Source organism: Dermacentor albipictus, unplaced genomic scaffold, assembly GCF_038994185.2.
Source record: "Dermacentor albipictus isolate Rhodes 1998 colony unplaced genomic scaffold, USDA_Dalb.pri_finalv2 scaffold_30, whole genome shotgun sequence".
NCBI lineage: Eukaryota > Metazoa > Arthropoda > Arachnida > Ixodida > Ixodidae > Dermacentor > Dermacentor albipictus.
In genome coordinates this window covers 2,035,606-2,061,881 of record NW_027225584.1, presented here as the reverse complement: position 1 = coordinate 2,061,881, position 26,276 = coordinate 2,035,606, and the positions used below count along the sequence as shown (strand labels likewise).

Sequence of the window (26,276 nt, the reverse complement as noted above, 5' to 3'; positions counted from 1 at the left end):
TGAAATGTTTATTTTGCTCTATATAAATGCTCGTTCCGGGCTTCTGCATTCATTCATCGTTGTGGCACCAGGTAAGCAGCAGTCGTTGCCGTACGATGCTCCACCGGATGCCATCAGCTGAAAGAAAGTATATTACAAGCATGTATCATTTCGGTATACTGACGTACCTAACAGGAGTATTGCCTGTAGAGGCGAAACGTGCGTAAGTGGTGAATGAGCGGCATTACAGATAACTTCACTTTTACGTACATTTCGCAGCAAAGACTACTCCCAAACAATGCCATAAAATCTGAACATTTCATTTTCAAGCACACCCCTCCTTTCCCGGGCATTATTTCCTGCACTTTTAAGTGCACAAACACACGGGTGACTGCGCGTTTCCAAAACAACTTGGCCTCAGTCGACACGATGGTACGCCAAGTACACAAAGGTGGCTACAACAGAGGCTCAGCCAGACCATGTTACACGCTCGCAGAATGCCTTCTGATCGCACTCAAGTCACACTCGTGGGTGCAAAGCCTGTTTTCAGTCGCTCAGAATACATAAATGTCATGTTCTTGAGCTCCTCCGTGTTATCTTTTACGCGTCCTGCCGGCGCATGCAACACTCCCGTGTTATCACTCTCGGCAATCACTCGTCGCGTTTTCGAGAAGCGTGAGTACCGAAATAAGGTGTACATGTTGTTGCAGGACTATAAAATGCGTCACTTGTCCCACTAAAATTCAGTACACGCAAAACTAACTCACTATGGCCGGCTTGCTTTTTTGCTAACAGCTTCACAACCCCAGGCGCGGCGAGCAAGCCTCAATATATCCCAAAAAGTTACTAAATAAATTGCAATACTTTTTCGGGTCAGAGAATGCGTCACGAACTTCTACCAGTAAGATTCAGTACACGTGAAACTGCGGCACACAGCCGAGCTGCTTTTCGCTAACTGCGCCACTACGCCGAGCGCGACCACTACATGTGCTTGAAAAGTACCCCAAAAAGTTGTGAAATTAGTTACAATAATGTCTTGGGTCAGAGAAAGCGTCAAAACTTGTCCCGGTAAGATTCAGTACACGCGAAACTGCGCCACACGGCCAAGGTGCTTTTAGTCAGAAAGCCAGGTGCGGCGAGCGTGTGTAGTGAACACAAAAATGCCGCGGATAAGCCGCGGTGCCAGCGGTGCTGCCAGCGCGGAACAGAGCCGACCGCAGTCGACCGTAGCCAGCCGGCCGCCGATAGAGAACCGGCGCACAAAGAATAAACTATGGTGGCTAGAGGTGGCCCTCTAGCCACCATAGAATAATTATGGAGAAAGGGATAATAAAGATTAGTTGGCACCGAGACTCCAAGCCCCACGCCTCGTCGCTGCTTTACCCGGACGTGATCGCCATGAATCAGCCAAGCGACGCCGACAGCCCCACGGTAGCCCTACTTGATGTCAAGCTACCTCCGTTTTGGACTGGCGACCCGGAACTTTGGTTCGTGCAAGTTGAGTCGCAGTTCGCTGCACGCCGCATCACTGCTGACAGCACCAAATACCACCACGTGGTGGGCAACCTCCCGCCTGCGACGGCCAGCGAGGTGCGGGACCTACTGCTAACGCCCCCCGCAGAGAACGCCTACCAGACGCTAAAAGAGATTCGCCGTATCACACCGACAGAGCCCGAGCGTCTCCAACAGCTACTGCGGGAGGCCGAACTTGGCGACCGCCGACCCAGCCAGTTGCTACGCCACATGCAACAACTGGCCGGCGACGCGACTGCAAGCGACGGTCGTTTAGTGCGGGAACTGTTCCTGCGAAGCCTTCCCACAAGTGTACGGATAGGCCTCACGGCGTCGGGCGAGACAGACCTTGCCAAGATGGCCGAGCTCGCCGACAAACTCATGGCACCGTCCGCCAATTCCTTGCAAGAGATGCGAGAGGAACTTTCTCGCCTCGCAGACACCGTCGCAGCGCTGCACTCGAGCGGAAACCAGCGACCACGACAGCGTACCGCATCACAACCACAACAACGTAGGGTGTGCTGGTACCACCGCAAATTCTGCAACGCTGCACGGAACTGTGTGTCGCCCTGTGAAAATTCGGGAAACGCCCCGGGCCAGCACTGAGGGTGACCAGTGCCCCCGCCCCGCCGGACAGTCGCCCATCGGTGTTCTTCCTGACCGATCGGGAAAGAGGTGCTCGTTTCCTAGTCGACACAGGGGCGGAAGTTAGTGTCGTGCCGGCGTCGCCAGCAGACCGCAAACGACCGTGCGCAGCACCGTTGCAAGCTGACGATACCGACGTACGGGCAACGCTCCCTCTCGCTGGACCTGGGCCTCAAGAGGACGTTTCGGTGGATTTTCGTCGTGGCTGACGTAAAATTTGCCATCCTGGGAGCGGACTTTTTGCGCAACTTCGGACTGCTTGTCGATGTCCGTAACCGGCGTTCACAGGACCCCATGTCACAAGCAGAAGTGTGCGGGAAGCCATCCAGGCATCCACCCCTCAGCCCCACGTTCGTAGTACCGCCTGGCGCTACACGATTCACCGGCATCCTCGGCGATTTCCCCGAACTGACGCGGCCAGCGCGGCCGTCAAGCACAATGTATGCCACCACATTGTCACCACAGGCCCACCAGTTTACGCACGCCCACATCGCCTGTCCCCGCAAAAGCTGCAAGCAGCTCGACATGCTCGAGCTCGGCATAATCCGCCCGTCCGCTAGTCCGTGGGCGTCTCCACTGCACATGGTGCCGAAGTCTACACCAGGAGACTGGCGACCCTGCGACGACTATCGAGCCCTCAATCAAGCAACCGTGCCCGACCGCTATCCGGTACCTCACATTCATGATGTCACGTCCAGCCTACATGGTGCGGCAATTTTCTCCAAGGTCGACCTCGTGCGGGCGTACCATCAAATCCCCGTGGCTCCAGAGGATGTATCGAAGACGGCGATAACCACGCCCTTCGGCCTGTTCGAGTTCCTACGCATGCCGTTCGGCCTGCGAAACTCCGGACAGGCATTCCAGCGTTTTATCAACGGCGTTTTGCATGGCCTCGACGACCTACTCATCGCAAGCACTTCACCGGACGAGCATGAGGCGCATCTGCGATCCGTGTTTCAGCGCCTGGCGGAGTATGGCAATCCTGGTGAACACGGACAAGTGCGAGCTGCAGTGGCGTAGCTAGGTCGTCTGGCACCCGGGGCCCATAGGTCTTCTGTCACACCCCCTCACCCCCGGGTGTAGTCGAGGAAGGCGAGGATATCGACAATTTCCGGGTTTCAGCACCAGTACAGCCGCCTTGGACACCGCGCACGTCCCCCGGGTCCCCCTCTCCTTCGCTTTCGTTCCCAGAGGTCGCGAATGCAGCAGGTATTACGGCGATTACGGAGTCGCCATCTATCGGAAGCGCCTCGCATGGCATGGCGCGTTTTTCGCGAGCGAAAAACGCGACGGGCGGCAAACGCCCGCGTTGCCGCCGACGCGCGAGCACCCGTACAAAAAAAAAAAAAAAAAAGAGCGGCGCTTTCGCGCCGCGTTTTCCGGGTTGCCAGACAACATAACTCTCAACGACATGTATTGTCTCTTTTACCGCATATATAATATGCCCTTAAACTTACAGAACACAACAATAAAAATAATGTGAGTGTAATTAGACAGCGACATTTCTTTCCGAGGTGTATTTATCAAGCTTAATTTCAAGCAGCAATATTGTGTGCGAAACTGCGACTATGTACCTTCCGCATGGTGAGAAGCCGCTGCTTGCATAGAGACATGCGTTTCCCCGCAGGCCGGCTGAGGCCGGTGAACAATAGAAGGCAGCATCCACGTGACCCTGCGTTCCCGGATGTTGGTTCCCTAAGTTGGTTTCCAACTGTCCCTATGAGGCCACTGAATACCTAGTGTGTCACGTGATTGGGGAGGTTTCTTCCCTGTATTACTGCCGGAATATACAACAATCCTAGCGCGTGCAATGACGCAGAAACCACGTGCTTCTAAACGCCGTCTCTCCGCTTCGGAATGGCGCACGTCTGTGATCGAGCTGCCATCGGCGATGACGATCGTCGCTGCGAATTTTGCAGCCAACTATTCATGCAGAGGAAGAACATGCTGCAACACATCAGGAACGTTCACAGAATGGCCGTGGATGTCAAGAAATTGATGAAATGCGACGTATGTGGCACTTCCCTGCCTACAATGGAGAAGTATTCGGTGCACCAGATCGCTGCGCACAACTTCGAGGCTGACTACGTGCACCTGTGTTCCGGAACAATAAGGGTGAGGAACAGTTTTATTAAGTTTATTCTCAGTCATCGTAAGCAAATGACGTTTAAACGCAATATTATATGTCGGACTTTTTTAAATTTCTTGTTGCGCAGTGTGCCTCCAAAAGCAGTTGTTTATACCTTGCGGGCCTTTGTTTTTTCTTTCTCCATCTGTTTCGCGAAGAGTATCTTTTGCGCACGTGCCTAATTTATTTCCTTGGGGTATGTTGAAGTTTGTATCCTCGTTAAATTTAATTTGTCTGTTTATCTATCTATATATAGTATAGTCATGTGTGCGCGCTCCCAGCGATGCGCTACATGACATACGTTTGGCATGGTCTGCTTTCCTGCCCAGCAAGTGGAGTGAAATTTGACGTTTGCACATCTTTTTTTCTTTTTTTTAAGCGACAGGAGTAAGCTGTTCTGCGTTCTGACGTTGCTCTGTGCCACATGCGTGCGTGGCCTAGTCTTCGCCTCAATGCACGTTGCAATGCGGCAGAGACGCAGAACCGGGACCATACTTGAATTTGCGGATGTCGCCGGGATGGTTTCCCAGCGTATTGTTGGCAAACTCTTTAGTAGTACATTTCATAGAATAGAGCGAAATGTGACGCTCGCGCACCCTACTCCCCCCCCCCCTTCTTTTTTTTTTCTTAAACGAGAGGAGGGATTTGCACTGCGTTCTCACGTTGCTTTGCGCTACTTGCGTGCGTGGTACAGTATTCGCCTCAGTGCCGACCGCAATACACTTGCAATTGCGGCTGTCAGCGGCTTGGTCTCCCGGCGCACTTTGGGAAAATTCTTTAGTAGTACCACAATCCTTCAATTGAAGGACTCTGGTTGTAGATTTCATAAAATAGAGCCAAATTTGACGCACGCGCAATCCTTTTTTCTTTAAGAAGAGTGTGTTAGGAGGCTACTTGGTAAGACATCTTTTTGTGAACTTAAACTGCACTTGGGAAAAGACACCAACGTAGAAGAAGACAGGACGAACGCAGACTAGCAACTGGTTTATTGAAATCACACATAATGCTGCCTCTTCGAACCAGGCGCATGCCCAAGCCAGATCATAACCGCGTGACCATGGAACACTCCCTCGCCAAGCCCCTATCTACAGTAAAAATTCAAGCTCTTCTTGAAAAGAAGGAGCTTTTCAAGAAGAAACTGAGGGAAGGGATTCACACTGTTCTGGGGCGTAACTTGCACCACGTGCTCTCAGTTCGTCTTTGTCTTATCATAACAGCATTGCTGTGAATGTACAGTCTGATTCAATATTGAGGAAGGAGTGAGCATAGATCATGCTTAAGTTTCATACTTGTTTCTTATTAAAACAAAACTAATATGATAAATTTTTTGAAGTTATTGCGCATTGCATATTTGAAATTCAATTTTAACAGAAATTTGAGCAATATCAAGGGTGACCTCATGACACAGTCGAGTTGAAGGTGAGGGAGTAAAATAAATGCTACGTTAGCCCGTGTCCAAAGCCTTCAAAGTGATTATTTTTGTTTGCATCTCTCTCCCCAAAGTACTTGTCACCATCAAATGCTATTTTGTGCTTTTATTACAGAATTTCATGAATGGAAAGCAGAAGAAGAGGGTAGCCAAAACTGCTGGTTCATTTTGCCCAGGGACCCCAAAAAGCTGGCCAGTGGAGAGACAAGGATCCACTATTACTGTAATAGATCAGGCGAGGCAAGGAAAAGGGAAGGTCATAGTGACCGTCGGGAGAAAAGTCAGGGGAGCTGTAGGTCTGGTAAGATATGTCTTTCATTTATTACCATCACAATGGACAACACTCAGAGTCCGACACCTGAAAGCACCACCATAAAAGTCAGGTATCAAAGAAACCATTATGGTCATAAACCAGAAATTCAGCACTTGGGAATGAGTGACAACGAAAAGGCCAGCGTAGCAGAGAACCTAGAAAGGGGTGTGCCCATGAAAACCATTCTAAAGCGAATAAGAACATCTGTGGCATCCAAGCTGAGGCCAGTGCACTTGGCAGAGTGCTCAACCCTGCATAACATCAAACGGCAGTTTAACATTGCTGCTCCTGAACGTTGTCACACTAATGACGCTGTCAGTGTAGACATGTGGGTGCTTGTGATGAAAGAAAAAGGTGAAACACTTGTCCGCCTGTACAAGGCACAAGGTGCAGTGGACCCAAGTGGTACATTTTCTTCAGCAGACTTTGCTCTTGTTCTGATGACAGAGCCTCAGAAGGAGCTACTAGAAAAATTGGGCCCTGCAGGGACTGTATGTCTTGACTCCACACATGGTACTATAGAGTACCTGTTTGACCTGACCACGCTTCTGGTGCTAGATAAAGTAGCATCAGTTGTAGCTATAGCTTATTTCATCTGCAACCACATGAACGAGCAAACTTTGACAGCATTCTTCAAATATCTGGAGTCGGCCATGGCCAAAAAAGTGGCCGCTAAGACATTGATATCTGATGATGCCTCGCAATTCTACAAAGCATGGTCCAGGGTCATGGGTGCCGCAAAACAGAAACTTCTCTGTGCCTGGCATGTGGATAACAATTGGCGTAAGAAGACACTCGAGTGTGTAGAGAGACAGCTAAGGCCACATGTTTACCATAGTGTGTGGCTACTCTTAGAGTTCCTCGTGGAAAAGGCATTTGAAGATTATTTTAAGCAATTCCTTTCTAGTGAGGAAGAAAAACTGAGGGACTTCCTCAAGTACTTCAAAGACCACTATGCAGTTAGGCCGCAAGAGTGGGCCTATCGCTTTAGGACTAGAGCAGCTGTCAACACTAACATGCACCTTGAGAGCAAGCACAGGACGTTAAAGCGTACTATGCTGGAGAGAAAACAGAATAAGCATGGTGACAAACTAATTTCTGCCCTCATGGACTTGACAAATCATTTTTTAATGAAAAGGGCTAGCCAGATGATGAAAGGGGCAAAGGGTAAGGAGCGGAGAACAATTTAGAAAAACCACAGGTCTGGCAGTGAAATGGCAGCTTGTGCCAAAATAAATGAAGATGGCATATGGACTGTGCCATCTCAGTCTATTAAAGGGCTCTCATACAAAGTGTCAAAAGTGAAAGATGGTGCTTGCTGTCCTTTGAGGTGCAAGGAATGCGCAGTGTGTGTGCAAGCACAGTCACTGTGCGGTCATCGCTAATCCAACTAGCAGCAACAAGGCCCATGAGAGCTCACCCAAAGAAGCATGTGAGGCAAGTCGGGCATTGCACATTGTACGGAGTATAACAAAGCTGGAAGCAGCCAAAGCAGTGTCAAGCTCAACACTCTTAAGAGCAAAAATGGACTCAGTCAGACAGGCAATATCAGATGGTGAAGTCTCTGAGGGTGTGGCTGAGAAGGCAAACAATTTGTTTTAGCCAGTTTTCATGCTTGTGGAAAGTGAAAGTGACCCAAAAAGAAAGATGCCAGACCATTCATATGAACCAGCCAACAAAAAAGTTGTGCACCTGTTAAGATTTCACTCTACAAAAAACCCTAGATTGTCGCAGCCATCATCTAGCCTTTCAAGGCCCACTGAAGCTCAAAAGGAAGTCCTTAAATAACAGCTTAGGGACAGCAACATAGAAACTGAAGAGATAACCACGTCAGCAGGGCACGATTACTGGTAACAAGCCTCCAGTGCAGTTAGGAAGAGAGAAGTGGTGCAGTAGTGCTGTGCTGTCATGCCTTATAGAAGCAGGTTGAGGGCTCGCATATAAACAAATCATGACATGTGGTCTCTGATGATTAGCCCGTCTGTTTTTGTCTGTGGTGTGCAGCCATATGTCACAGCTGGATGGTATGTGTGTTAGAGCACGAGAGATGCCTCCATGCTTGTTGTATGAGCTGCTGGTAAGTGTTCTGTGAAAATAGGTACAGACCCAGTGGTTATCTCTGGTATGTGGCAGCTGTTGGATTGTAGTGTGTTAGAGCACGCCTCCATGCTTGTCATATGAGCCGCTGGTAAGTATGTCTGTACATAGGAAGCGCATTGGACGGTGTGTAGTGTTTCAGTGTGCAAAAGCCTCCAATGTGTTTTGCTACTTATAAATTTGTGTAAACACTCAGTAGCGCAGTAGTCATGTTGTTGCACTGCTGAGCTCAAGCCTGCGGGTTCAATCCCAGCAAAGGTGGCTGCATTTCAGTGGTGGTGAAATGAAAAAAAAAAAAAAAGCGTGTAGTTGAATTCAAGTGCACATCACAGAACCCAAGGTGGTCAAAATAATACTGAGTCCCGCACTGTGGCATGCCTCATAATTCGATCTAGATGTTGTGTTCCATCTGATGTTCTTTATTGCCCATTTGAATAAACTTTTATTTTTCAGATTACCAAAATAGAGGGTATATGCAGTGGTGTTGTGTGCAGTCTGGATAAGTTGCTCTGGTCATGTGCACTCAATGAAAACTTCTGCATATTTGGCTGCAGCAGACAGTGTCATAATGATAGTAAAAACTATGCAGAAAGCTTTAGGCCACTCTACATATCAGATCAGTTTTATATTGCATCCTTTATGGTGCTTATGGTGGCAGAATAATAATTGGCAATGCTTCCTTACACATTTAATATTTTTTTCTTTTTTTCTTTTGGAAGAGCAACCTTGGAAGAATAATCTACAACAATGCTCCTACCTTCTCTTTCACTGTCTCCCCATTTCTTTTCTACACTTCAACTTCATTGTACGCACTATCTTATTCTCCTCTTCATCCTACATTGACGGTGTGGGAAAGTGAGCTAAGCGTGCATAAAGATTGCTGTGCAGAACTTAATTGCAGCACTGACGAAGACAAATCTTTGTCAAAAGGTTCATTACAGCTACATTCCCCCTCCAAACACTGTTTATCACTTCAAGCCTTCATATTCCTGTGAGCTTTTGTCTTGTTTAACAGTTGTAACAGTCATACTATTTATTACTATCAATAGCCAACATACATTTAGCACTGCAAAGTGCTGTTTAGAAGACGTGTGAGTTTCTACTTCCCTTATGATAAACACTCCAGACATTCAGTCTCTAATTTATGAAAATCTTTCAAACATTGCCAGTGATGACCACCATATGGGTTAATGTCGGCATGGGACTGAGGCTTTCCCGCAAAAAGAACAGTTATGTTTTGCTCATATCATGTGACTGACAGTTTCTGCTGTAATTTTTGCACTTGTCAACTGCACTGTGAAGAGTTCGTTTCTGTGAATATGTGCTGGCCTGATTCTTCTTAATCACGCATTTCAGATCTTGTGCTGTGAGATGAGGAGGTGTAAAATAAAAACACCGTGTAGATTTCACAATGCCTTTAAGAAACCACGCAAAGCTTGGAGATGAAGCATTACATGCAACTTGAACCAAGTGTCTGGACACAGCAAGTGAAAGTTGTTTTGTCATGAGTGAGGGTGTCGGCGTTACTTGTAACTGCCTTTAAATAAAAGTTTGTTTCAAAACAGTGGCTCAACTCTGTGTTCCCCCGGTAAAAAACAAAACCATTGAAATTTGCAATTCTCTTTTTAAACATAATTGACCAATATGAATAAAAAAAAAACTTTATGAATCAAGATATAAGCTTGCCATACCATGGAAACACTTGAAACTCCTTTTGAGAAGCTTACTCATACGCGAACACATTATAGCAATTATTTTCAATTGTATACCCACAATTTGCGTCGTCACCATGTCAAGTTTCAAGGCAGATTTTTTTTTAGACTCCAGGAAGCCGTATGCTGAATTCTATCCATTGTTTACTGCATTGCATTTGATTTTCTATAACAAATAAAATCGAATTCTCCATTGATTGCACCGACGCTCACGTTATAATTATATGCTATTATTATTGACTAGTTTTTTATATATATTCTTGGACGGTGGGGGCTGCACTGGTGGCGTTCTACGAATTTGCGCCGCGTGTTTGTGCGGGTAAACTTAAGCGCACATTTTTTTTTTTGCGCGTTATGAAAACAATGCACTGCAGGTATTTTAATTAATGCAACGAGCTGTATGAAATATCAGTCAAGGGGTTGGAAACGTCGCTATAGAGAATCCCGACTATTTTCTTTTGCGTGTGTGTATTTGGAGTTGATGCAGTTTTTTATAATTACTTATTTTGGCTACATTGCGCCAATTGCGCTTCCATAGAATAAAGAAACGCGCGCTTGCCGACTCGATCGCAAGGGGACAGCCTCATCAACATCAATATCAGCAGCAATGGCGGATTTGCGCATGCCGTGGCGCTTGCAAAGTTTTCAATAGTTTTCGCCTTTTAAGTGATTCTTTTGCTATTTTAACGTGTGGAGGTTCATTGTACGTCTGTTTTTTCAAGTTTGGCATGTGTTTTAACACATGTGAAAGTGTAGTCTTTTCTTCTTCAGCGGATATATGTACAAGACCCCGTTCACCGTCTATCAGGTAAGATGTGTACGTATGCTACACGCAAGCGTAGTGCTTCATTAAGCCACAGTGCACTACAAAGTTAAGCATGAACGGTACACAAAATTCACAAGTTCGAAGTATTGCCAAGAACAACCATTGATTGGCGAAGTTCTCACAGGCGTTGCAGAAGTTGTTGGGCGCGGCAGTGCTGAACGTAGCGTTAGCGGCTTAAATCGTGTTTTTTTACTAGTAACAACGTGTCACTATTTCATATTATTAGCGGCGTCTCCAGGACACCAAATCGGTAACGGGGACACCAGAGCTAGAACCCGGACTGGTCCATGGGTTGGGGCTCGCCGAGGCCTGCGCGTGCTAGTAGTATATCTATAATGCCCGTAGGCTGTGTGTAAGTCGTACTTCCCGAATTTACTGACGCATTTTAAGATCAGCTGTCCGCTTTCGCAGACAAAAAAGCAGGAGTCGGGGTGGTCCGTGGGTTGGGGCAACATAACCTGCTTCCAGTTTGGGACCGCCCTGCTTCCAGTTTTGATCCCTCCGCTACCCCTTGGGTACCCTGCCGCCTCCTTGATTATAATCTAATGCTCTCCTGAGGCCTCTGTTTGCCGGTTACATGTGCCCTCCTGGAGCAGTACTTGTAAATGAATCCGATCTATCGTCGCAACGAAAAAAGCGCCCCGCGACTTCTACAACACCAGTCAGAACCTTGCCCATTGGTTTACCTATGTGTGGCCGCAAATACCTGAAACTCAATGCCAGTTCAACATATTTGTTGGCAAGGGTGTCAGGTCGTTGCTTTGTGTGGAATCGGCCTTTTCTCAATTCTTAAGAATTTAACTGGAATGCACCTGACCAGTGCTGCTCTGTGGTGCTTGCCACCAATCCCTTGGACAGGGAAGACATGAGTATCCCTGTGCATACACTTTATACGCAGTGGTGTGACCGCTTCCTTTGGGAAACTACCACGTTAGCGATATTGTGAGCGCAATGTGGCTTTCCTTCATCTTCCTCATCCGTACGTAGTGTGTCGCTTCTTCCTCGCCATAGCTCTAGCTCGGCAAGAATAAAGCGGTTCCTTAGAAGTGGTGAAGGTGCTGGGGTTCTGCATACCAAGGGCATATAAGGTAACAGTGCTTGTGCCTTTAATATGTCGCATTCGATCATTTTGAGACGTGGTGGTGTTCATGCGTTAGCACAATTCCAGGACATCCACAATGTAAGAGGTACATGATTCTCTAATTGTATACTCTCTCCAGGCCTTTCTCACAACCTCAGCACAAGTATTGGGAGCATAAAAAAACTGACAAAGCTGGTGCATGAATGTTGCCCGATCAGAAAGATCTGGCTCTTGGACCAAAGCCAATTTTTTTTTTACATTGTAGAGGCAGACGGGCATGCTGTAAAGTTTCTAAGAACTGTCCCACCATTGCTGACTCTGTTGTACATTTATCAAACCACTTGATTCTCACCAAGCTCAAGCTATGGTGACAAAGACGCGCCACATGCTTTACAGTCACATATTGCACTCGCAATACATCTGTTATGCCAGTTTGCCGAAATGAGCATGCACAGTAGTGACGAATTCACTATGCGTGCACAGGGATTTGCCTTTCCTGTCCTATGGGCTGTTGGCAAGCATCACAATGCTACACTCGTCAGGCACACCTCAGCTTTCAGTATGTTTACATTCGGTTGCATGAACATGGAGGGAGTGCGTTCGCTGTAATCAATACCACACATTTTGCTAATGTAGGCTTGAGTGGCTTTCCCATGCCTCCACTAAATAGTCGGAATACTTCCATGTATGATAGAATGATGAGCATTTAACCTCCAGACATGCAGCAGTCTTTACACCACTGCAAGGCAGAAGCAGCCTTCTCACCATGTTCACGCTCAAATAAATCCCATTATTAAGGCATTTTATGGGCCTCCCAAACCGCCTGCACCACCTGAATGATGTCACTTGTTGTTGCACCTGGCTGTTCATTTCATTTGGCATCCTCTGTTTGCACATATTCGTTTCCAATACAAGAAAATTGCAGGGCTGGTTCGCAATCTTTTCTGTTTTCCTTATTTTTTTTATGGCCTTGTAAAACTGAGAAACGATAATGAAAAAAAGAAACAAAGGCTGCCTTCCTGTTCACCAGTGAAAGCATTGTTGCTTAGAAAGAGGCGCAGAAAAAGATGTATATGCATGTCGGACAGCCTGCACAAGGTTTTGTCTTTGTCTCTTCAAACATCGCGTACCTGCGTCAGTGGACTCGCTGTTCTGTAGCATTATCCCTGGCAGCGGAAGCACTGTCCCAGAGCTCTAAAGAGTCATCGGAAGCACAGTGCTAAACCTTCATCCTTGAAATGTGAAGAACGTCACTGGACAGGACGAGAGATGACAAGGTGAGACTGATTGGGGCAATGTTGTGGTGATGGGTGCCACCTGGTTGAGCGCACAGTATGGTCCCCTGTCCTGAGAAAAGCTTTTCTGGGAGCTCTACACAGTGGAAAGGGGACCAGAGAAGTACAAGCGCACCAGGGGAGAAATGAAAGTCTCATTGTGAAGCATGGTACTGTCATTTCTGGTTGCTTCATGATGCAGTAATGATAGTCGCAGCACAATATTTTCAATTTATTCTGGCAACTCACGATATGCAAGTGAATGCTGCTTACTCTGATCATGTGGCTGCATTTCAGTGCTTGGATATTTAAGGCCACGTTGCAAAATGCACAAGAGATTTATAATCGACTTCGTGTACTCAGAAAATACAAGAACAGTTCTAATAGGACTGAAAAGACAGAGCATTCATGGCGTCGTTCAAGCTCAGTGTCCTTGAGCGTGCACAAGAACTAGTCTAACTGATGTTATGACTGGCCTGTGTGGTCAACGATTTGTGTCGCGCCACCAAAGCAACAGCGAAAGGCTGGACCCTTTAGATATGCCGAGCCGCCTGCAACCGTTGGAAAACGCCTAGGAGGCCCCAATAGCAATAAGACCTTATCATTTGTGCAGGCATTTTCGCCAGCTTACCCGCGGCTTGCACAACACCCTGATGTCTGCTTAGTCTCCACAGTGTTGTCTCCCTTCAGCAAGTGGGACGATTAAGCTTTGTGTGTGCATTCGTTCTTTCTCTGCGTCCTCGGCAGGGAAGATGCCAGCGTTGTGTGCGTGTGCGCATGTCAGTGCCTTTCCTTCTACTGAGCCAGTGGGGGTTAGAAAATTCGTTGAACACTTGCATGTATCGAGCGGCAGCTGCCAGCGTGCAGAGTGTTTTCTCTCTCCTTTTCTTGAGCGAGGGTATTCCAAACACTATAAAGGATGTCTTCGCTAATGGACTTCAGCCTTCAGTTTTTGAGCAAACTAGCATGTCTGTCGCTCACCATCGGGAAACTTGCAGAGTTGACCACTCCGTAACAATGTGAAGTAAACATTCATTGCTACTCGTTGAATTGTTGCCGTATCTCCTGCCTGGCCCCCTCGGCACTCATGAGCCGCTGCAAAATGCAGTCAGCGGCACGATCCGACAACCAATGGTAAGCTCCAGACCACCAAGCCCACGCTACTTCCACAGTCTTGGGTTCCCATCTTTAATACGGAGCAGCAGCAAAAAAAGAATTGACATCTGTGAATAAGGTATGCGGATGTGGGCTGCTTCCCTTGAACATAGGAGGCAAATGCCTTCAGGAAGTTCAGTTGCACTTTGTTATATGAAAAGGCGTCTCACCAAGATTGGAAGTTGCAAACCGACAAGTGCAGTGCATAGATCACACACTAACAATCCTGTCTCCAAATTATCAAAATTATGCACAGTGGGAAAACAGCTGAAATTTTAAACAAAAGCCATCATGGTCTCAACGAAGCCCTGCTTCAGCCAGAGTCAAGGTTACATGCACAAATGTCTCTATGTAAAACGTGCTGCCTGCAATATCACCAACCATGGCACGTGACTTTCGTAAGCCAACCAATGTTAAATGCCATCCCTGGATGTGTGCCCCACAGCAAAAAAGGAAGAGAAGAAAAAAAGGAAAGAAAAGACGGCTCGTCATGCGAGTGTGACGTGAACCCTTGGCTCCGTCATGGGGGAAGATGAAGAAGGAAGATCACTTGGAGGCAAAGGGGTTGAGTGCCGTCACTTTTAGCACTCGCCTCCTGGCAGCGTGAAAATGCAACATTTCAATTTCTTCCATTTCCTTTAATAATGAACTAATTAGAAATATTTGTTTGAGGAAATGCTCCCTTGACGGCATCTTACAACTTCCAATGTACCTATAACTAAAATTTGCCATGGTGCTTAATGAGAGGGGCTTTTCAGCCCAAATTAGATCCTGCAGACTATAGTACAGTATGGAAAATATGGTACATGGAACTGTAAAATTTAATTTTCCACAGCAATTTCTATCTGTGCAGTTGGAGTTGGCTTTGTCATAGCATAGATATGAGGACCGTGAAACAACCTTTATTCCCTAAAGATCCTGTCCTGTAGTATATTTGAGCATTTACATAAAGGCATGGAGACCCTCAGTGTGTTGCAATCTAAGTGGCAGCATATAGGTGGTGTGTGCTGCCTGTAGAGATGCCACTGTAAGCCATCTATGTATTGGCGGATTTCTGAATTGTGGATGGGAGAAGGCTCATGGCTGTTCTGCCTTTGCACCAAGCACTGCAGAGCACAGTGCTACAATTTTCTGTTTGTGCAGTTCGAAGAAAATTATTCCTGCAGTGGCAGTCACTACACAGAAAATGCACCCTACGAGAGTGGACAGAGTTCCAATGTGACTGTGGTTTGAAATGGTCCAGCCCCTGTGTATACAAGCACCGATTTTCCCAGACAAGTGTGACAGTGCCTGGCTTTGAATGCAGTGTGCTGCTTCATAAATATTGCAGTTGCCCAGCACTAAGCTGCCTGGATTATGTGGTTGCCATAATGACTTCTCTGTACCCGTGGGACAAATATTTGCACTCGAAATAGCGACAGCAGCCATGCATTTCCTGCTGACATAGAATTAGGTTCCACAATGTCATCTGATGTATGCACATGCTGTGATGTGGTTGGTGTGGCCATGCTCTTTTTTCCTCCCTTCAAGTATGCTGGTAAACTGCCACTAGTTACAGATGTCTGCAAGGAGCGCACACTGTGTGAGTGCTGCACATGAATTGAAATTACGATCACCACAGTGATGATAAAGGACACATTGAAAGGTAATCTGACAACACTTATCAAGACTGTCTAGTACAAGTTTTCTGTGAGAGATTTCCTCAGGGTTGACAAAAACCATCTTAGGGACCATTTAATGGGGTGTTACCGCCCACATTATGAGATGGAAGAAAAGGAAGCCATTAGGATTTCTCTGGTGGTGCAAGGTGCTCAAATAGATGGCTTTGAATTGCAGTAGACATAAATATTATCATTCTTTCTGTCTGGGCACATAACTTCTTTGCCAACCTCTCTGTCATCTCTGTAGCACATTAATTTAGGATAGTAACTCCACTCTGACGCAGGAGATGAAAGTGCATGCCAGACATGCTGACCACACTGACTTGGAGAGTGCCGCTTTCTTAAATGTGGCAAAAGTCTGTGTTTTGGGCGAAATAAGAGCTCATAGGCAATTTTTATCTGTGATAAACAGAAATATGTGCTGCCAGTGGTCAGACGTCATTGAGGTCGAGCTTCTCAAGCAAGTAGATGCCATCGAGAAGACCAAAGAAGCCAGTGATTAGCCATTATGCGCAGCAGCTTCAGATGGCAAACTCCAGCTGGGGTTTCTCTGCACAAGGTCACCAAGTGGCATTCCTAAGTAACAGATATTTTTTACCCTAAACTGCTACCCTAGAGTGGCTGGAACATGCACCGTTCGTTCCAAGCATGCAGCTGTTATCAAAGCTTAGTTTAGTCAATTATTGAGGCTTAAGATGGTTTTAATGAATGTACATTAGGAAACAATTGCAAAAGAATGTAAAAAAAATTTGAATTGTGTTGACTCTTTGGTGGCATACTGTTGCTATTCCTGAAGTTACGTCCTCAAATGACTTATGCTCCAGGTATTTGAGTAAAAACTATGGGTGTGGAAATATCAATTTTTTAATTTCAAAGCTAATTCGAATAATGAAACCTAAGTGCAAAGCGAATATTTTTCGAATATGAATACTATTGGTATTGCAAAAATCCATTTGCACCTCTGGTTTTCACCAACCAGAGGTGCAAAATAGTTATACTACATAGACTGCATAGCAAATAATGTACAGGGATATTGTTTCGTGGTTTACAAAATTCTCTAATACAACACTTTTGTTTGACAATGTCATAATTGTAGTTACTTAATGTTTCATGAAGCAAGGACAACAGCTCAACATGTTCGAAGAGCAATGACACCTAGTGCATGTCACCATCGATTCAGACATCAAGAAGAGCTGCTTAAGTGTCTGGTATCAGCAGGTCGCTCTTCGCAAGCCGAGCCAACAGTGGGCACCACGCTTACACCATCGCTCAAACGGATCTTCTTTTTGGACCAAAATGTCATCATGCAAATATCTTTAAACCTGCGATTGTGGTAGTGAAAATTTCTGCCACGAGTGAAAATTTCTGCTGGTTGATAAGCTCATCAGAGTCTTTCCACAGTGCTGATGTGGAAGTGGCCCGTTCAGAAGCTTTTGTTGTTGAATGCATACTTCGGTTCCTTGGTGATGAAATTACCCTTCCTTTCTCTAAATCCAAGGGCGAGATCTCGCATTCTGAATGTTTGCTTGCGCTCTCACTATTCGCCTTCACTGTGCTTTCGTCAGCGGTCGTCTGCTTGGTGAAGCGGGAGCGCCAATTGAACACTGCCTACTCACTGATGTAGGAGGTGAAGCAAACATTCAGAAAGTTAGAAGCTGGTGCAATTTCATCCCAGGTTGTTAATCCAGTTTGACATTGAAGCATCCTGGTAGTATTAAAGTACTTTAGAATGAGGTTCCAGAAGCATTGCCAAGTTTGCCACTTGGTGAAATTTGTAGTTTCGAACAATTTAGGCTCTTGGCGAGATTAGCAGTGAACACAGAGGTTTTCACATGGCGATTGGTGTTGTCCAAATGCATGAAGAGGTCACAGTATAGGTACTTAAGCTAGTGTCGGGTAACCATAAGCACCCGCAGGGGCCCCGTGACAGTGTCTCCTTTAACTTCAGATATGCTTCACTGCATGATGATAAATATGCTTCGCCGCATAACACGACTCTGCTGCAGCAAAGGTGACTTAAACCGACAACAGCCGAGAAGGTGCAAATAGCACTGCACTGCCAGGTTCTTGCTGTTGGCCTTATTTTTCTTCTTTTCACAGTGTCCTTACTGTAAGTGCACTCCAGAGTTACAATGCAGGAATATGCATGTGTGCACAAGCTTTCTTTCAAGAGTAACTCACGATCATAAGTTACGTCATCATGGTTTCGTACTATGTTACGGCATCATAAGCGAGACATAATAAAGGGGGCCTCAAAGGGTCCCGGTTACAGTCTTCGACTTTGGGACCCTCGTCTGTAAAACAAAAATGTAACCGTTTCTTTGTTTGTAATGAATAAACTTGATTTGATTTGAAAAAAAAAAAAAAAAGGCTGCGGGAGAGACTAATCTTTTGTGCGAGATTGTGCTATCCTTGCTGCACGCAGTGCAATATTATACGACTCTCATGTGTATGGTGGCATTGTCGATTATGAATGTTTCCTTACTGCGTTAAAAAAATGTGTAGTGCATCTTTCAGATAATAATGGCATTATAGCTTCAGAGTTGTTCCAAGTTTTGGGGACTTGTTCACTAAAAGTACATTATTAGAAAAGCTTTAGAATGTCTAGGTCATAATTGCATTTGAAGAACTGTAAGTCTTCCTATACATAGCAATTAGTAGCTTACTGTGCGATGTTGAAGGTGGTTTTTATTCATAGGCCCTACGCAGAGAGCAGCAACACAATGCCTGGCATGTGACCAGGGTTCGTAACAGTGTTTGCATTTCCAGTGCTCGTAACTGATTCAAGTATTAATGCATAAATTTGCTTTATGAATTCTTTGTAGACAGAAGGTGCTTGAATATTGGTTGCATGAAATGCGCCAATACACACTGTATACGTATAGGGTGTCTTTTATTACCATACAGATTTTCTTGTTTTCAAGTTATGAGCGCGGAAAATGTGGCATTCTTGCAGAGGAATTCCTCTAATGCACTCTCATTTCTTACAAATCTTGAAAGTTGCACCTAATTCAAGATATTCATCATTGAATTTCACTGGTAAATCGAGGTAATATTGGAACTGAGTGTGCTGGGAGTGCAGAAAAGAAGGTCCCGCTATCTCATCAGATGGAAACATCTTGGCCAGTCATTGTAGCTGCTGATACGACACACTTTGCCTGGCAAGCATGTGCGTCAGTGTGCCATGTCAGGCTATCATTTAAGCTTTGTCCCACACTTCTTGACAGGGCACTGCCGCCTGATGTGGAGGAGGATGCACCAAGTTTTGATTATAATGAATATCTCAAAATAAGTGCAATTTTCGAGATTTAGAAAAAGAAAGGTTGTGCGTTCACATGCGACTGCCTCCAAATATGCCATTTAGAAGGCTGCCGTCAAGTTACTAATAAAGAAGCGACTGAATTTTTCAAAATTAATTTTCTGAAACTCGCATTATTAGCAGCATAGTGTGTCCACCTCACCTAGAAACTCCTTTGCAAAAATGCCGGGCTCTCCGTGCTCAAAACTTTTTGCTAAATATCTGCATGGTTAAAAAAAAGTAGATATGCACAATTGTTTATGCATGAAAGTCGTACACTATCACTTTTCAAGATTTTTGCCCTTCTATGCAACACCAGAAAAATTGGAAATAGAAGCTTCAGGTGACCTGTCTGATTTGTTGCAAGTTGCATGGCCATATTATTGTTTTAATTTTTCGCTATTACCTTTTACTGTGATGTCGCCACTGCAGCAGCTCGATCTCGATGGCTGTGGCTTTTCATTCCAGGTCACAAAGCTGCACCCAGGTAGAGGCAGATTCCAAAAATGCTTGTGTACTTAAGTATAGCTGCACATTACAGAATCCGAGGCCCTCAACAATCATCCGTAGCTCACGAGTTATATTTTATTGGGATTGAAGAGCAACGTTTGTGCTATATCCCTTTATTTCAGACGAAATAATGTGCATGCAAAATTATATCTTCATTACTTTACACCATAGTACCAATATCTGTCGTGCGTTGATTTTTGATGTCTTTGCATTTGCTATAGCAAGGATTTTTAAACATCAGCCACACAAGAGAAAATAAATGGTCAAAGAACCAAGAAATGGTGTGTAGCAGCTCCCTTCTTTTTTTAATTGGTGGCAAGTTTTGCACTCGTTGTGTACTTCAATAGAAGTGTTACCTTCCTGCTTTGGAACTTTGTGGTTTTGTTCTGCCAGCTGCTTGACCAAAACAAGCAAAATGTACTTCGGATATTCCACAATTCTGTATGCATTTGGTACAATAAAATTTGTTTCAAGAATGGACAAATGCAGTGATGGTTGTATTGAAAACTGCAACATGCCGATTTTAGTTTCATGCTTCATTAATTTTCCCAGAGCCCCAAAGAAAGCATGCGAGGTTTGAAAATATATCATGCGACGAAGTGCTGGCCTGCCATGATATTAGTGCACTCGGTCTAGAGAACTGATTGATGCTGCACATACATTGAACATGGTGGCCATGACCATCCCTCATGAATTGGCATTCCCTGCCTAAACCACCTCACCAACACAGCTGTTGAGGCTTCCAAGAATTTCTATGCACTATAAGTATCGCCCTACTGAAATTACTCCATTTGTTTGCTGACAATTGTCTTGACAAAAGTGAAAGCCGAATCAGTTGTGTTCGATCAGTTTTATTTACATACAACCTATTATAATGTGGACCTTTCTTCCCCTCTTCAACTGTTCCACAGCTGCTGCTGCCATCTTGCATGCCACATCGAGGAGGGGGCGGGGGCAATGTACATGGCAGGTGCATGGGAGGATTTTCCAAGGAACTCTGGAAAGCTGTAATCAAATTGTGGGCAAAGTTTAAAAAGTCTTAAATACAAAAAGGGTGAAGAGTATTGTAACCTTGTACATGATCACACCACATGTTTCAGCTGCAGCTGTAAGTGCCTTGTCTCAACCAAGCTACAGTTCTTGCAATGTTCCACTTTGTGATACTCAGTATGAATTGATAAGACTAGCTGCTATTCTAGTGGTTGTGCAGGCCACAAGGGAACAGTGCCTGGCCTTTGTGCTCGTATGTGTACATTTCTCTCTTTCGGTCTCGCCCAAGTCACACCAAAATGTTATCCACAAGTGTCGTGCCAAAAAGGCCTGGCAACATCTTGTATTAAGCCGTTTGACCCATTTTATTGCACTGATGCACACGGTGCAACCAAATGTAGGAAATGACATCGCCTAGGTGATTAGTAAATTACCCTTCTAAAATACCACAAGAGCAACTTTGCTGTGGCAAGAGCCTTAGCAAAAACATAAGAGACACAAAAATGAAGGAAAAGCGACACCTTCAAGTTCCCGCACCAACTCACCGTGACAAGCACAGATTTTGACAGTGTCTGCTTAAGCTTAGTTATTTGGAGATACATGCAGTTGAATGCTTTTACGAGCATTGAGATGCCCCACTATGCTAGCTTGCCTTTTATGGCTATAGAAAGTTGTATACTGCCACAAGTCTGCCTATTCCGATTAGAATCTATAGTGAAGCTGCTTTGAGCAACAGGTGGTGTTCTATTTCAGCGCTAATGATACATTGAGAGTAGTGTGCCTGGAAGGAATAGAAAAAAGCATTGCAGAAGCTGCAGTACTTTGTGCTCGCTGAATGATCACACGAGAAGGTAAAGATGCCATCAGAAAGCATCTTTCGTATGGAGTCTCTTTAAAAGAAAAACACTACAACTAGACATGGTGACAGTTGTGGGCAAACTAAAATATAATGATAGTTCAAGGTGTGGTATGGCATGTTTATGCTATTTCTAAAAAAATAAACACGGCAAGTGTGTCCATGCCAACAATTGACACAGGATGTGCAGATGCAAAACTGCAATACAGCACCACGCCGTCAAAACGACAGTATGCAAGTGGTGGTCCAGCATCAAAACTTCAATGTCCCTACACTGCAACACTGGGAGGCCATGCTGCGTGACAGAAGCCTGGGTGGCCAGCAGGCACTGCTCTGTCGGGCACAGGACGTGGCAGCAACTATTTCTCCTAAGGATTCAATGAACGGATTTCTCTACCTCACCCACCATGCGATGCACCATGTGAGGGAATGACAGTGCCACTACTCTCACAGGATATGGATGGTGCACAACACCACCTTGAGCATCGGAGCGCACGTCTGCCTGTGAGCTCTGTGTACTACAAACACAAGTGGTGCATGCAAGGTAACATTTAACACATCACTGCCAAATGTCATCAATGAACAGAAGCAGCAAAGAAAGCTGCTTACATAATTTTCACAGTGTGTCGGAACTGCATATTTTTTACATCCTGTCTGCATGCCGCATTGTTCATCACTGCTAAAAAGTGCATAGTTGCATGGTACTTTTTTTCGACTTTGTGCACTTTCTTTTGTCTTGAAAAAATAAAGCAGATGTCTCTCAATGAGCCGTAAGTACTAAAGTTGCTCAAAAGGGTAGTTTACTGAATTGATTGCATTTGAGTACTGCAGGCCTAGTTTCTTTCGGTCTTTCTCTTTTAAAGCCTCGGCACAAGTTAGCTGAAACACCCTGTATACTGGACAGCTTGCCTGGCTGCCCGCACCACCGCACCATCGTAGCACCGGTCATCCATCCTTATCGCGCACACGCCAGCGTCGTCTGGTGTTCCAATTGGCTGCAGCAAAGCGGACAGCTCTGGCGGGCAGGAAAAAAGTGGTCCGCGAGCGATCGGGCTTGCTGCCTCGTTTAACGCCTGCTTTTATACGCCTGGCCAAGAGCTTTGCCCGGTTTAGCCGCTCCGTCTTCAGTATGAACGTGCCTTTAGAGTAAAAAATCAACAGCTTACGCTTCCACATTTTTTGCTTGGTAGCTACATTCAATTTGCTTGCTCCCCGTCTTTTAGATGTCTAGGCTCCTCACATTTTAACGTGGCTGAATAGTGCACAAATCAGAAACGAGAGTTTCTGTGGCCTAGCCTTCTCACACTTGCAAGGATACCATCCAAAATTGACCTATTTTTCTTATGAGGTGCCCACTGATTATGAGGATGCTGACATCGAAGGATCTCGAGTGGTTCTCTAGCATTTTGGTGACAAACGGAATACAGTAAATGCCGAGCTACAACTGACTTGATATCTGTCAGCACCAATGAACGCAGTAGTTAGTATTCTCACTAAATTCAGAATCCAGCCCAACAGCAGATGGACACCAGTGGTTTGAATCCCCCGTGTTGGCAAATTTAACTGGCTGAAATCAAGCATTTAAAAGACACGCACTTAGTTCCATCCCTTCAATCTGTGAGCATAATGAAGATCAAAGGTCAGGTTATGTGGCTGCAGCACCTTCTGTTCATGCAGCATACCTTGTGTGCAAGCCACATCTATTTACAACAGAAACAGCGCTTTTCCACCCGTGAGCAAATGTTTGGAGTTAAAATATGGTAGAATTTTTTATCCAGCCAACGCGTGCACGCTGAAATCCAAGTGGTACAGCCAATATGTGCCTGTTTAATCACTGCAATGCATTGAGACACTTCCGACAACGCACGGCTGTACCAGAAAAGGTTTTAATTTTTTTCACTAATGCTATGTACTTATGAACTTTTATGAATGTACCTGCAGCTTTCGCAGGCTTTCGAGTAGCTCGAGCGTAAAGTGGCCTGTGTGTTATTGCTATTCAGCCGGAGTGCAATAGGAGCCATTCAAATGAGTAAAACATGAAGTCAATGTGCACACAAAGACTACATGTACCCTTGCATGACTTCGTGCTACAGGTAGCTAACAGCTTCCAATTCACAGTTCTTGTAATATGCTTGTGGCAGCCATCTACAGTGATCTATTTGATTTAACGGGGATGTGTATGATGGCTGAAAAAGAGAAAATATGCTAGGAAATATATTAACACCGATGGATGCAATATATCCTTTCCGGTAGAGTTTTGCACAGAAAAGTTAGCAGATTCCATGCATATGTGAAAATCGGTTATAAGTGAAGCCTTTGTAATGTTCAGTAAAATGCAACCACTCGTTCACTTCTATAACTCTGCACACAATGCATGACCTGGTCTCGTTTAGTTCATTTTTGTCCATACTCGGTTGCTTTCGATGCTGACTTTCCAACTTCTCTGTGGCTGACTTCTTAAATTTCCTGTTGTATACTTAATTTCTTGCCTCTTGTTCTACGTGTCTACCCAGTGGTACATGTTGAGCTGCACTTAACAGGTAATCCAAGTTGCCATTTGGACACATGCCAAGCAGCACATATCCAGTGCCATCTAATAATTTGATCACCTGTTTTGGTAGCTGTGGGCACGAGAAATTTAGACACCTAACCGCACCAAAATTCAGCTATTATGAAAACGCGGAATTTCGATCAAAAGAGTCCATTTGCCGCTGTGGTGGTTTGAAGGACGGCGACAGAATAAACCAAACATTGTAGAAAGGGAAGTAAACAATCTGCGCAACCGCTCTATCGCGTGTTTGACAAAGAAATTGACGAAAAAATGTGCTTAACGTGATTCAGAAACATGTCTACACAGGAACGTTCAATGGTAGAAATTACACTTCACCGCTACAGAGTAGCGAAGTTGCCCTGAATAGTGGGACCAATATTTTCCGACCGCCCAACAAAGGGTGAAGTGCGCACAGTATGTACGGCAACACTTGCTTTGTTCACCGCAGTAATGCCACCCTGTAATGGAGACAACTACGACAAACGGTCCGCATTTCTTCAGCAGCGAGGAAAAGTGACATTTTTTTACCGAGTCAGAAATAAGCCAAGCGTGTTCCTGACGGTATGTAACGGCATGCCGCTGGAAAAAAGGGGTCCATACCTCGGGGTTCAAATTCCGCAGACACGGCATGCGCTTCAGCGTAGCCGTCAATTTGCGGTTGAGCAAGCGACGTTTTTGCGTTTTCTGTTCCGCATCAGCATCTTCTAGCCAGCGAGAGAGCACCTTGAAAACCAGCACGACGGGCGCCGTCTCGCTGAACAATCAAGGCCTAAAATTTAAAAGAAAACACAACTATTAGCGCTTATTGTTTCAAATTCTGTGATTTCAGTAGACTTACCTTGATGTTGTTGCATATTTCTTGTAGATCCATGTTGCTTTCACGGTCATTTCCGCCAACATAAAGAACGGCGAAATCGACACGCTCGAAGCGCATCCTGGAGACAGCCCACGCCAGCCACACTGAATTGTAGCCAGCAAAACTGAATGTGCAGTCTTTAATAGACTGAATTAGGCGCAGGCGCGACCTATTAAAGAATTTAACCTGACTCGCCGACAATGACGCCGCGCAAGGACGGCATGAGTGAACACGATCCAGCGAGGCGTAACAAGACCACGCGAACGAACCTACGTGAGCCGGCAGAAACCACAGGGATTTAGCAGCAGCACCTAGCAGCGTCTTTCCCTAGGCTTACAAGTACCTATCTGGGGGCAGGGAGTACGGCACTGGCCCACGTCACATCCGGTTTGCCTCTAAACCGGGTACAGCCGGCCTGCGGGGATACGCTTCTGCATAGAGTTACTATTGGCCTCGAGCTCCACCACTGGAAAAGCTGGCGCCACCGTCGGCGTGACGTGCTAGGAGGGATCACGTGGACATAGCGGCCGCGTCGGCTGCTTCGGGCGCGCCGAAGCGAGCTGAAAACGAGCTTAAATTCCCTCGTACGCTGCGGTTTTCATTTAGTGGCGAAATTTTCACGCTTCGAGTGACTCCTTTACAACGCTTGAAAGCACTACAATAGGTAGTGGCTGCCTTTGAAGGCGCGCGACATGGTAGGCTACTGCTCGGTGCCGCAGGGCCCTACGCACGTAACGGAGGCCGGTGTCAGCCTTATTCGCACGTAGCCGCAGGACAAGAAGCTGTGTGAAGCTTGGCTCGCGAAACATAAAACCGGCAAACAGTCATCGGCTACAACTCGGGTATGCAGCAAGCGCAGACGCAAGGAAGATTTCTGCTACGGCGCCCGGTCTGCGATGTTCTGGAAACGCCCACTGAGACGCTCGCCCCGAGTCCACTGCCCGACTTATGTCATGACGGTGTAGTCTATGATCTTGTCGATACTATAGATACTGGCAAGTTCAGTGGAGTGGAAAGGCAGCGGTAAGAAGCACATTTAAAGAAAGCATGGCATATGGTCATGTTTGTGTTATGAATTAATGCACTGGATTACAAAAAAGGAGCAGCGGGAAATTGCACGCTGAGAACGCCGATAAACATACAGTGTGACGCAACTCGAGAAATAGTATTGAAAGGTTAAAGAATTTAGAAGAAAAAAAGATTGAATCGTCGCGACGGCACATCACAGTCCCGTAGGCGTCGAAGTCTCTACAATGAAATTATTTTTGAACAGCTCTGATAGCCCCCACGCAACAATGGTTGCTTGTATACTATCAAATGCTCATATTCTGCGGCCTTAAGCTCACGGCAGGGTGCGAAAACGCGCGCGCGCAGAAAGCGAAACAGTGCGCGGACAAGCATGC

General features: G+C 45.7%; 1 protein-coding gene and 2 long non-coding RNA genes across 4 annotated transcripts; 2 read left to right on the top strand and 1 right to left on the bottom strand.

Annotated features, from left to right (window-relative positions):
* The first annotated feature begins 21 nt into the window (after window positions 1-21).
* Window positions 22-9,670, top strand: LOC135909816 (uncharacterized). Of its 2 annotated transcripts, none has more exons than XM_065441869.2 (2): window positions 22-4,251; window positions 5,809-9,670. In XM_065441869.2, the coding sequence occupies exon 1, from the start codon at window positions 1,294-1,296 to the stop codon at window positions 2,095-2,097; it is 804 nt and encodes a 267-aa protein (XP_065297941.1). In that variant the 5' UTR covers window positions 22-1,293; the 3' UTR covers window positions 2,098-4,251; window positions 5,809-9,670. The 2 variants fall into 2 exon arrangements, with proteins under 2 accessions (XP_065297941.1, XP_065297940.2); XM_065441868.2 differs by having other exon boundaries at window positions 3,764-4,251.
* A 760-nt stretch (window positions 9,671-10,430) lies between these two features.
* LOC139052728 (uncharacterized) lies at window positions 10,431-19,337 on the top strand. The gene is made up of 2 exons (XR_011510033.1): window positions 10,431-10,623; window positions 12,862-19,337. It is a non-coding gene; the product is annotated as an uncharacterized lncRNA (long non-coding RNA).
* Window positions 19,338-20,453: 1,116 nt separating this feature from the next.
* LOC135909817 (uncharacterized) lies at window positions 20,454-25,228 on the bottom strand. Its single transcript, XR_010566814.2, has 3 exons — window positions 24,856-25,228; window positions 24,618-24,786; window positions 20,454-20,625 (listed from the first exon to the last, which is right to left on the bottom strand). It is a non-coding gene; the product is annotated as an uncharacterized lncRNA (long non-coding RNA).
* Between the last annotated feature and the right edge of the window lie 1,048 nt (window positions 25,229-26,276).

Coding starts and splice junctions, on each gene's coding strand:
- LOC135909816 (XM_065441868.2), top strand. CDS start 6,027: ATGGACAACACTCAGAGTCCGACACCTGAAAGCACCACCATAAAAGTC.